This window comes from Oncorhynchus mykiss, unplaced genomic scaffold (assembly GCF_013265735.2).
Source record: "Oncorhynchus mykiss isolate Arlee unplaced genomic scaffold, USDA_OmykA_1.1 un_scaffold_235, whole genome shotgun sequence".
In the NCBI taxonomy this organism is placed as follows: Eukaryota; Metazoa; Chordata; class Actinopteri; order Salmoniformes; family Salmonidae; genus Oncorhynchus; species Oncorhynchus mykiss.
In genome coordinates, this window is record NW_023493701.1 from 113,813 (window position 1) to 127,098 (window position 13,286).

Consider the following 13,286-nt stretch of genomic DNA (forward strand, 5'->3'; position numbering starts at 1 on the left):
ACTTAGAAATAATCATTTTTCAACTACTTAGAAATATTCAGATTTAAATTACAAAGAAATAATCCTATTTAAATTACATAGATTACATTTTACATCTTTAAATTACATCTTAATTACATCTTATTTAGAATTAATTATATTTAAATTACTTAGAAAAAAGCCTATACATTTTTTTCTGCCACATTTGTTTATCAGATCCTTTTTGTATTTTTCAACAATCGCTAACACAAACCTTTGCATGTACATTTGAAGTCGGAAGTTTACAAACACCTTAGCCAAATACATTTAAACTCAGTTTTCACAATTCCTGAGATTTAATCCCAGTAATAATTCCCTGTTTTAGGTCAGTTAGGATAACAACTTTATTTTAAGAATGTGAAATGTCAGAATAATAGTAGAGAGAATGATTTATTTCAGCTTTTATTTCTTTCATCACATCCAGAGGGTCAGAAGTTTACATTCACTCAATTAGTATTTGGTAGCATTGCCTTTAAATTGTTTCACTTGGGTCAAATGTTTTGGGTAGCCTTCCACAAGCTTCCCACAATAAGTTGGGTGAGTGTTGGCCCATTCCTCCTGTCGGAGCTGGTGTAACTGTGTTGGGTTTGTAGGCCTCCTTGCTCGCACACGCTTTTTCAGTTCTGCCCACGCATTTTCTATAGGGTTGAGGTCAAGGCTTAGTGATGGCCACTCCAATACCTTGACTTTGTTGTCCTTAAGCCATTTTGCCACAACTTTGGAAGTATGCTTGGGGTCATTGTCCGTTTGGAAGCCCATTTGCGACCAAGCTATAACTTCCTGACTGATGTCTTGAGATGTTGCTTCAATATATCCACATAATTTTCCTACCTCATGATGTCATCTATTTTGTGAAGTGCACCAGTCCCTCCTGCAGCAAAGCACCCGCACATCATGATGCTGCCACCCCGGTGCTTCACAGTAGGGGTGGTGTTCTTTGGCTTGCAAGCCTCCCCCTTTTTCCTCCAAACATGACGATGGTCATTATGGTCAAACAGTTCTATTTTTGTTTCATCAGACCAGAGGACATTTCTCCAAAAAGTATGATCTTCATCCATGTGTGCAGTTGCAAACTGTAGTCTGTTTTTTATGGGAGTTTTGGAGCAGTGGCTTTTTCCTTGCTGAGCGGCCTTTCATGATATGTTGAGATAAGGCTCATTTTACTGTGGATATAGATACTTTTGTACCTGTTTCTTCCAGCATCTTCACAAGGTCCTTTGCAGTTGTTCTGGGATTGATTTGCACACTTCTCACCAAAGTACGTTCATCTCTAGGAGACAGAACGCATCTCCTTCCTGAGCCATATGACGACGTGCGTGGTCCCATGTTGTTTATACTCTCATACTTGTCACGCCCTGACCGTAGAGATCCTTTTATTCTCTACGTTTGTTTGGTCAGGCTGTGACTCGGTTGGGAATGTCTATGCTTTCTGCTTCTTTTTTTTTGGCCAGGTATGATTCTCAATCAGGGGCAGCTGTCTCTCGTTGTCTCTGAGTGGGAATCATACATAGGCAGCCTTTTTTCCTTTTCTCATTTGTGGGTTGTTGTCTTCGTTGAATGCATGTATTGCCTTACGGAGCTTCACGTTCATTTTGTTGTTTATTGTTTTGTTGGCAACATTCTTTAAAATAAAGAAAAATGTACGCTCACCAACCTGCACCTTGGTCCGGTCATTTCCTTGAAGACGATTGTGACAAAACAACCCACCTCAAACGGACCAAGCAGCGTGGCCAGGAGGAGCAGACAGAGTGGACATGGGAATACATTCTGGAAGGAAAGGGATCCTGGACGTGGGAGGAGATCCTGGCTGGAAAGGATCGCCTGACGTGGAAGCAGGTGGAAGCAGCGAGGAAGGCGGAGGCAGCTAGTAAAGGGGCACAGCGTTACACAGGGTCACGGCTGGCAAGGAAGACCGGGAGGCCACTCCAAAATATTATTTTTTGGGGGGGGCACACGGGGAGGTTGGCGGAGCTCACTCCCCGTGCTCACGGTCGGGAGCATGGTACTGGTCAGGTACCATGTTATGCGGTGAAGTGCACAGTGTCTCCAGTGTGCGTTCACAGCCCGGAGCCAGCGCTCCGCATGTGTCGTGCTAGAGTGGGCATCCAGCCAGGACGGATTGTGCCAGCACAGCGCTCCTGGTCTCCGGTGCGCGTCTTCGGCACAGGGTATCTTGCGCCGGCTCTGATCACTGTGTCTCCGGTGCGCAATCACAGCCCAGTGTGCCCTGTGCCTGCGCTCCGCACGTGCCGGGTCAAAGTGGGCATTCAGCCAGGACGAGTGGGGACAGCTTTAAGCACCAGATCTCCAGTGCTCCCCCACAGCCTGGTTCGACCTGTGCCTGCTCCACAGACCAGGCCTCCAATATGTCTCCCCAGCCTGGTGAGTCCTTTGCCTGCTCCCAGAACCAGGCCTCCAATATGTCTCCCCAGCCTGGTGAATCCTGTGCCTGCTCCAAGATCCAGGCCTCCAGTAGGTCTCCCCAGCCTGGTGAGTCCTGTGCCTGCTCCACGGGCCAGTCCGGGGCCTGCAGCGAGGGTCCCCAGTCCGGGGCCTGCGGCGAGGGTCCCCAGTCCGGGGCCTGCGGCGAGGGTCCCCAGTCCGGGGCCTGCAGCGAGGGTCCCCAGTCCGGGGCCTGCAGCGAGGGTCCCCAGTCCGGGGCCTGCGGCGAGGGTTAGGCCTTGAAATACATCCACAGGTACACCTCCAATTGACTCAAATAATGTAATTTAGCTTCTAAAGTCATGACATCATTTTCTGGAATCTTCCAAGCTGTTTAAAGGCACAGTCATCTTAGTGTATGTAAACTTCTGACCCACTGGAATTGTGATACAGTGAATTATAAGTGAAATAATCTGTCTGGAAACAAATTACTTGTGTCATGCAAAAGGTAGATGTCCTAACCAACTTGATAAAACTATAGTTGGTTAATTAACAAGAAATTTGTGAAGTGGTTGAAAATCGAGTTTTAATGATTCCAACCTAAGTGTATGTAAACTTTCGACTTCAACTGTATATATGTTACTAAGAGGAACTGAAAAAGGGTGTGATTTTGTGAATATCTGTTTTATTTCAGATAACAGCTACTGTATGCTGCTGTGAAAGACAATACATTAACGACTAATGACCATGAACCAATTATTAATGACAATACATGAATGACCACGAAGCAATTTTTATTTAAACATGGATCAACAAGATTTGTACAGAAGTGTAGTTATTAGCTGTTTAACTAAATGTGTTGCTAGGTGTTTAACTAAATGTGTTGCTAGTTGTTCAACTAAATGTGTTGCTAGTTATTTAACTAAATGTAGTTGCTAGTTGTTTAACTAAATGTAGTTGCTAGGTGTTTAACTAAATGTGTTGCTAGTTATGTAACTAAATGTAGTTGCTAGGTGTTTAACTAATTGTAGTTGCTAGTTGTTTAACTAAATGTGTTGCTAGGTGTTTAACTAAATGTGTTGCTAGTTGTTAAACTAAACACAGTTGCTAGTTGTTTAACTAAATGCAGTTGCTAGTTGTTTAGCTAAATGTAGTTGCTAGTTGTTTAGCTAAATGTAGTTGCTAGTTGTTTAACTAAATGTAGTTGCTAGTTGTTTAACTAAATGCAGTTGCTAGTTGTTTAACTAAATGCAGTTGCTAGTTGTTTAACTAAATGTAGTTGCTAGTTGTTTAACTAATTGTAGTTGCTAGTTGTTTAACTAAATGTGTTGCTAGGTGTTTAACTAAATGTGTTGCTAGTTGTTTAACTAAATGCAGTTGCTAGTTGTTTAACTAAATGCAGTTGCTAGTTGTTTAACTAAATGCAGTTGCTAGTTGTTTAGCTAAATGTAGTTGCTAGTTGTTTAACTACATGTAGTTGCATGCAGTTGCTAGGTGCAATTTAGCTTTTAGCCAATAAAGGGACACCGATCCCGAAGAACTAAATCTTTAATTAACTAAATATGTTGCTGGTTGTTTAACTAAATGTATTTGCTAGTTGTTTAGCTCAATGTGTTGCTAGATTTTGAACAACATTTGTTGGAAGTTGTTGAAATAAATGTGTTGCTTGAGTGTTGCCTGTACATGATTCATTACACATGCATTTGAAACAGTAGGAGGAGTACAGTAGGATAGTGAGTACAGTAGGATATCTAATAAGAGTGGAACAAAGCATGCAGCCCCAGAATAATAATGTCATTATAGAGGCATGTCACAGGGCTCTGAAGAGGACTACAGCCCCAGAGTAATAATGTCATTATAGAGGCATGTCACAGGACTCTGAAGAGGACTACAGCCCAAGAGTAATAATGTCATTATAGAGGCATGTAACAGGGCTCTGAAGAGGACTACAGCCCATAGAGTAACAGTAAAAATAATAGTAATAATGTCATTATAGAGGCATGTGACAGGGCTCTGAAGAGGACTACAGCCCCAGTGTAATAATGTCATTATAGAGGCATGTCACAGGGCTCTGAAGAGGACTACAGCCCCAGAGTAATAATAATAATGTTAACAGCACAACGTCATTAAAGAAGTTACCCACTTCCTCTTTTGATATTTATATCTACTAGAGAATGCATTAATAATTAAGAAGTACTGTAATCCAATTCATTTTTCATTACAATCTACAGACGTTTGAATGAGTCTAATCAGTCTTCTGAAATCTATCCCGTCCCAACAGGTCATTCGTGTCAATTGTCATTTTTTATAGACAGTATTTTTGTTTTCAGGAAATGAAAGAGAGAGATGTAAAACAGGTAAAAATAGACTTTCACAAGCTGTTTTACATACAGTGTTACTGTGCTGTACAAACAGGATGCTGGTCCTTGTATCTACGCAGACATCAACTGTGGCGGTCAGAGAACACGTTGCAGCTCTGCATTCAGTTCTTCATTGTCTGTGGGACATTTTATAGTTTCTTTACTTTTGGAACCAAACTAACCATTAAATATTTACTCCTGTTACCTTGAGATACAATTCAACTGCAGGTTGAAAGGGTTAGTTACCAAGGAGGAACCCATCTGACAAACAACAAGAAGACGAGAGACTCCATACTGTTTACAGCGTTCATAAGGGTTTTACTGTATCAAACCAACGTCCTACAGAGATCCACCGGAACCAAACTATTCTGACAATTATCTCAGTAGATTTGACTGACGTTGGAAGAGATGAGATCTATGTTTTCCCACCCTGCCGTCCTGTTCCTGTGGATTCTGAGTTCTAGTGGATGGATGCATCCTAAATGCCAGATTTATGACAGTAGTGAAGACTTGGAACACTTTCCCACCTGGATCTGCAGCCAACTACCTCATCATGCAGAACGTTACACTGCTGCCTGTCAAGATGTCACAGCCATCGAGGAGGATCTACTTGGACTTCCCCCTAATATCAATACCCTCTGCATATCTAAGACACATGGTGAAAATAGAGCCATGTCTCTGGGCTTTTTCTCTCAGTTTCAGGATCTGGAGTACCTGTACATTGATGGCTGTTTTACTCAAATCCTTCCATCTGGGAACAGTCACCTTCCAAATCTGCAACATATGCACTTAGGTAAATGGGGAACTGACTCAGATTGCTGTGAATGTCATATTGGGCCCCATACATTCAGAGATCTCGTCAACCTAAGTCATTTGACTCTTTGGAGTTATAGACTGTCAGCAATGTCCCCGGATGTTTTTCATGGCATTCCTCTGTTACAAAGTCTCATCATTAGGGAACCCTGTTTAGAGGATTTGTCAGAGATAGCATGCAGAATAATGAATATTAAGTCACTTGTTAGGTTATATGTAGACGCAACAAACATACGATCGTTAATCATTTCAAACTGCTCTGTCTTAAACACCAACGAAAGCATGACACCTGTTTATATAAATCTAGCGAGGGTTGACTTATCATTTGGTGAAATAACACATATAGAGGAAGGTTCACTGGCTTGGCTCCAGAACCTCACAAGATTAACAGGGGATTTCAGCCAGGAAGTCCTACTGGACCTTCCCCTGTCTGGGATAAAACAAATCCAGGTCCTCAGTTGCTATGGGATCAATGTCATTGATATTGAAAGTATCTGTAATGTAGTGTTTTTGCTTTCAATCAAGAAAATATTAGTAAACAATTTCAATGCAAGCAACCTCTCTATGTCCAGTGTTGAATTGTGCACTGGGCTAGAATATATGTATTTAAGTGTACCTTTGTCTTTCCATCCTACTACCCATTTGGATTGGCATTTTATTTCCAGTCTCAAAAACCTTAATCAATTAAACATAGACGGCCTGGAAGACAACAGACTTGATATTTGCTCCTTCCAAAAACAACCAATAACATGGTTAACAAATCTCACTTTAGGGTTGAAAAATCAAATGCTTTTTGCTAAACAATTTATCTGTCTTGTTAAGCTGCAGTATCTGGATATTAAACATAATTTAATTTCAAACATTGAAGACTTTGCTTTCCTGGGATTGACGAATCTGGAGTCCTTAGACATTACAAGTAATAAGATAACACAGATAAATACAAACACATTTTATGGTTTACATAGTTTGACATGGTTAGACCTCAGGAACAATCCACTTATTCACAACATTGAGGCAAAGTCTTTCACACACCTCATGTCTCTTAGACAAGTGTTTCTCGGGCAAGTGCACAACCCACTAACAGAACCTGTGATCAAGCTGAATCTGACACTTATATTTGGTGGCATTCTGAGTCAGCTGACTCATCTGTACATTAGTTCAGCTATGAGGCCAATGCAGTTGACTATCGGCAGTAACATCACATCTAAACAGAACCTGAGTCTCCAGCTCAAAGGCCAGACGGTGTCATTTCAGGACTGTGACAGACCTTTCTTTCAGTCTGTAACCCATCTTCATGCTGATGCTGAAGAATTCCTTTGTGGATCTGAATTCATGGGAAAGTACTTCACGTCTGTGGAGACATTTGACTACAGATCAAAGCTTTCAGCTAAAAGGGTTGATTTAACATCAATTAATCAGCTGATTCACCTGAGGAAACTGACTCTACGACAGGTGGATCTTTTAATACAGCGTTCTGCCGACATCATTTTTCACAACTTGACCAAACTGGAGGATCTGGAAATTTACCACTGCAGGATTTACTCTTTAGAGGGGAGTTTAACTAAAGACTTGAAATCTTTGAAAAGAGTGTATTTGCATATAGAGAACATTTATAATGTATTCTATAGCTTTACTGAACCTCTCTCTAGTCTTCAGCATTTGACGTTTAATAATTTACAGATGTTTTGCAGTTGTGACAATGCTTGGCTCATTACATGGGCAAAGGGGTGCAGGCAGGTTGAAGTGATCATGCTTGGTTCGTATTCTAAAACCGGTATGTATGCTTTGGAGGACTTGATATGCTTGTCGGACAATGGAATAGACACACCTAATTTTGTCAGGTACACAGAAGCCAACTGCACAACAGAGGTTGGCTTTGTGCTCTTTGTTGCGACTGGCCTGGGAGTCCTGTTCTTCATGCTGGTGGTGTTGGTCCATAACCTGGCCGGCCCCTACCTCCTCCCCCTCTACCACATAACCCTTGGCTGGCTATTAGAAGCCATGCGATCCAACACCAGGGGGCGCTACCACTATGATGCGTTTGTCTCCTACAGCGGGAAGGACGAGCACTGGGTGGTGGAGGAGCTGCTTCCCAATCTGGAGCAGAGGGGTCCTCCTTTCCTGCGCCTCTGTCTGCACAGCAGGGACTTCCAGCTGGGGAAGGACATTGTGGAGAACATCACAGACAGCCTCTACCGGAGCCGCCACACTCTCTGCCTAGTCAGCCGCCACTACCTACGCAGTAACTGGTGCTCTCTGGAGATGAAGCTGGCCACCTACAGGCTGCAGGTGGAACAAAGGGACATCCTCCTCCTGGTCTTCCTGGAGAAGATCCCCCCTCGCCGTCTGTCTGCCCACCACAGGCTGGCTCGCCTGCTGAAAACCAGGACTTATCTGGACTGGCCCCAGGACCCCCTTCAGCACCAGGCATTCTGGGACAGACTGTGGGCTAAACTGAAACCTCCGACTGAGCATGAGATCAGAGGTTGATGTAGAACCCTGTGGACTGAAGCATGAGATCAGAGGTTGATGCAGAACCTTGTGGACCTAAATGTGACATCAGAGGTTGATGTTGAACCTTGTGGACTGAAGCATGAGATCAGAGGTTGATGTAGAACCTTGGGTATAGAAATTTGACTTCAGAGGTTGATGTAGGACTGTGTAGACTGAATTGTGTCTTCAGAGGTTGATGTAGGACCTTGTGGACTGAAATGTGACATGAGAAGATGATGTTTAACCTTGTGGACTGAAATGTGACATCATAAGTTGATGTAGAACTTTGTGGACTGAACGTGACATGCAATGTTGACACATATGTTGAGCTGTTGAATTTGTTGTTAAAAGTCCTCCGTACAAAATGTCTACCACTGTTTGAAATTTGTTTTGTCAATTCCTTTTAAATGCTCTGTCTGGAGTTTACTCTTTGTGATTCATCTGAAATTACTTTTAATAGCCTTATTTAAATTTCTCATAAAAACGTCCCAAAATTTTATCAGATCCTATTTGTGTTGTTAGTTGTTTAACTAAATGTACTTGCGAGTTGTTTAATTAAATGTAGTTGCTAGTTAACTAAATGTATCTTTTAGCTGTTTAACTAAAGGTAGTTGCTTGTTGTTTAACATTTTGTAGATGCTAGTTGTTTAACTAAATGTAGCTGCTAGTTGTATAACTAAATCTAGTTGCTAGTTGTTTAACTAAATGTGTTGCTAGTTGTTTAATTAAATGTAGTTGCTATTTCTTTAACCAATTGTAGTTTCTATTTGTTTACCTAAATGTAGTTGCTAGTTGTTTAGCTAAATGTGTTGCTAGTTGTTTAACTAACGGTGTTGCTTGAGTGTAGCCTGTATATGGTTCATGGCACATATATTTGATACATTTCCCCTTTCTGGACAATGAAGTAATTTCTGCGCAATATTGGAGGAAACATAGTTTTATTGTGGTATTTCATTACTGTTTATGCTTTTGATAAAGGCTTTCATCCAAAATGTTGGAAACTGTCTTCTGTTTCTGTTTTTAAATAAAGAGCATCCCTGCATTAGAATAACTCATTGTATTGTTCTATTCTAGAATGCCTCCATATTCTCTATTCTATAAGTTCTTAGATCTGACACATGCAGAACAGATAACTGTCTCTAACTGAGGCCAGCTTTCAGCAGCTTGCCCAGGCTATCAATGCTCTGACTACAGTAGACCACAGAGTAAGCCTGATATGTCTGGTTAACCTCCATTATCATGGTGTATGATGGAGACTCCAGCCTTATCAGTTCTAGTCACAGATAAGCATCATCCCTCCAGCTAAAGGTCAGGTCTTCCCCGGTGGTAACCTTGCCTGAGACCTGAAGAATTATTCTACTAGAGTCCTAGGCTTGAGTTCAGTTTTAATTTCATCTTTATTTTACCAGGTATTTTGACAGAGAACACATCTTCATTTACATTAACAACCTGGGGAATAGTTACAGGGGAGAGGAGGGATGAGCCAAAGCTGGGGAGAGTTAGATGGTCATGACGGTATGAGGTCCAGATTAGAAATATAGCCAGGATATCGGGGTTAACACCTCTACTCGTATGATAAGTCCTACATGTACAAATAACCTCAACTAACCTGTAACCGTGAAAACTGACTCAGTACCTTTACCCCTGCACACTGAGTCAGTGCCAGTACCCCACACACTGACTAAGTACCTGTACCCCCACACACTGACTCAGTACCTGTAACCCTGCACACTGACTCAGTACCTGCAACCCTGCACACTGACTAAGTACTTGTACCCCCACACACTGACTCAGTACCTGTACCCCCGCACACTGACTCAGTACCTGTACCCCACACACTGACTAAGTACCTGTACCCTCGCACACTGACTCAGTACCTGTACCCCAGCACACTGACTCGGTACCGGTGCCCCTGCACACTGACTCAGTACCTGTACCCCAGCACACTGACTCAGTACCTGTACCCCAGCACACTGACTCGGTACCGGTGCCCCAGCACACTGACCCAGTACCTGTACCCCAGCACACTGACTCGGTACCGGTGCCCCTGCACACTGACTCAGTACCTGTACCCCAGCACACTGACTCAGTACCTGTACCCCAGCACACTGACTCGGTACCGGTGCCCCTGTATATAACCTCATTATTGTTATTCTAATTGTGTTACTTTTAATTATTACTTTTTATTTTAGTCTACCTGGTAAATATTTTCTTTAGCTCTGCATCCATTTCTTCAATGACCATGGAACATTTTATTGTTACTTTACTTTTGGAACCAAACTAACCATTACATATTTACTCCGGTTAACTTGAGATACAATTCAACTGCAGGGTGAAAGGGAAGAACACTGGAACAACCAAAAGGTATGAACTGCTGTTAGTTACCAAGGAGGAACCCATCTGACAAACAACAAGAAGACGAGAGACTCCATACTGTTTACAGCGTTCATAAGGGTTTTACTGTATCAAACCAACGTCCTACAGAGATCCACCGGAACCAAACTATTCTGACAATTATCTCTATGTTTTCCCACCCTGCCGTCCTGTTCCTGTGGATTCAGAGTTCAAGTGTAACGCTCCGGGTGTCGTGGGTGTGGAGTCAGACGCAGGAAACAGAGAGTGCGATGCTGTGCTCTTTAATGCACCAAAACGCAACACGGTATGCTCACAACCAAAAATACACAACCAGGAACAAACACGCTCCTCTACTACCAAACAGAAGGTCACAATAATGAATCCCACACAAAGAACCAGGCGGGCCCGGCTGACTAATAAAGCCTCCCTAATTATACCCAACACAAAACAGGTGTACTCAATAAACACATAAGGAGGGGGAGGAAAGAATCAGTGGCAGCTAGTAAGCTGAAGGGGAGCCACCTTCGGTCGGAGTCGTGACATCAAGTGGATGGATGCATCCTAAATGCCTTTCGGTTACTGGCCCAACTCTCTAACCACTAGGCTACCTGCCACCCAAACAATTAAACAATTAAACAATTAGCAACATACTTAGTCAAACAACCAGCAACACATTTAGTTAAATAACTACCAGCTACATTTAGTTAAACAACTAGCAACACATTTAGTAAAATCACTAGCAACACATTTAGTTAAATAACTTGCAATTACATTTAGTTAAATAACTACCAGCTATATTGAGTTAAACAACTAGCAATGATATTTAGTTAAACAACTAGCAACACATTTAGTTAAACAACTAGCAACTACATTTAGTTAAACAACTAGCAACACATTGAGTTAAACAACTAGCCACTATATTTAGTTAAACAACTAGCAACTACATTGAGTTAAACAACTAGCAACACATTGAGTTAAACAACTAGCCACTATATTTAGTTAAACAACTAGCAACACATTTAGTTAAACAACTAGCAACTACATTTAGTTAAACACCTAGCAACTACATTTAGTTAAACAACTAGCAACTAAATTGAGTTAAACAACTAGCAACTACATTTAGTTAAACAACTAGCGACTAAATTGAGTTAAACAACTAGCCACTATATTTAGTTAAACAAATAGATTTAATATTTTATTTTATCTTTATTTTGCTACGCACGTCAGTTAAGATCAAATTCTTATATACAATGACGGCCTAGAAACAATGGGTTATCTGCCTTGTACAGCGGCAGAACAACAGGTTTTTAACTTGTCAGCTTGTGGATTTGACCTTTCGGTTACTGGCCCAACGTTCTAACCACTAGGCTACCTTCCGCCCCAAACAATTACACAATTAAACAATTAGCAACATACTTAGTTAAACAACAAGCAACACATTTAGTCAAACAACTAGCAACTACATTTAGTTAAACAACTAGCAACTACATTTAGTTAAACAACTAGCAACTGCATTTAGTTAAACAACTAGCAACTAAATTTAGTTAAACAACTAGCCACTATATTTAGTTAAACAACTAGCCACTATATTTAGTTAAAGAAACAATTAAACAATTAAACAATTAGCAACATACTTAGTTAAACAACAAGCAACACATTTAGTCAAACAACTAGCAACTACATTTAGTTAAACAACTAGCAACTACATTTAGTTAAACAACTAGCCACTATATTGAGTTAAACAACTAGCAACTGCATTTATTTAAACAACTAACAACACATTTAGTTAAAAGATGTAATTAAATAACTAGCAACTACTTCAGTTAAACAACTAGCAACAACATTTCTTAAACAAATAACAAAAGATTGAGTTGGTAACCTAGCAACTAGTATGTTTAACAGCAACTAGTATGTTTAATAGCTACTAGTATGTTTAACAGCAACTAGTATGTTTAACAGCTACTAGTATGTTTAACAGCTACTAGTATGTTTAACAGCTACTAGTATGTTTAACAGCAACTAGTATGTTTAACAGCTACTAGTATGTTTAACAGCAACTAGTATGTTTAACAGCTACTAGTATGTTTAACAGCAACTAGTATGTTTAACAGCTACTAGTATGTTTAACAGCAACTAGTATGTTTAACAGCTACTAGTATGTTTAACAGCTACTAGTATGTTTAACATCTACTAGTATGTTTAATAGCTACTAGTATGTTTAACAGCAACTAGTATGTTTAACAGCTACTAGTATGTTTAACAGCTACTAGTATGTTTAACAGCTACTAGTATGTTTAACAGCTACTAGTATGTTTAACAGCTACTAGTATGTTTAACAGCTACTAGTATGTTTAACAGCAACTAGTATGTTTAACAGCTACTAGTATGTTTAACAGCAACTAGTATGTTTAACAGCGACTAGTATGTTTAACAGCAACTAGTATGTTTAACAGCTACTAGTATGTTTAACAGCTACTAGTATGTTTAACAGAACCTAGTGTGTTTAACAGCTACTAGTATGTTTAACAGAACCTAGTATGTTTAACAGCTACTAGTATGTTTAACAGCTACTAGTATGTTTAACAGCAACTAGTATGTTTAACAGCTACTAGTATGTTTAACAGCTACTAGTATGTTTAACAGCTACTAGTATGTTTAACAGAACCTAGTGTGTTTAACAGCTACTAGTATGTTTAACAGCAACTAGTATGTTTAACAGCTACTAGTATGTTTAACAGCAACTAGTGTGTTTAACAGCTACTAGTATGTTTAACAGCAACTAGTATGTTTAACAGCAACTAGTATGTTTAACAGCAACTAGTATGTTTAACAGCAACTAGTATGTTTAACAGAACCTAGTATGTT

The 13,286-nt window shown here is 40.5% G+C and overlaps 1 protein-coding gene across 1 annotated transcript; it reads left to right on the forward strand.

Annotated features, from left to right (window-relative positions):
• The first annotated feature begins 4,987 nt into the window (after positions 1–4,987).
• LOC118948631 (toll-like receptor 13) lies at positions 4,988–9,051 on the forward strand. The gene has a single exon (XM_036973366.1). The coding sequence runs from the start codon at positions 5,169–5,171 to the stop codon at positions 8,061–8,063; it is 2,895 nt and encodes a 964-aa protein (XP_036829261.1). The 5' UTR covers positions 4,988–5,168; the 3' UTR covers positions 8,064–9,051.
• Positions 9,052–13,286: the final 4,235 nt, after the last annotated feature.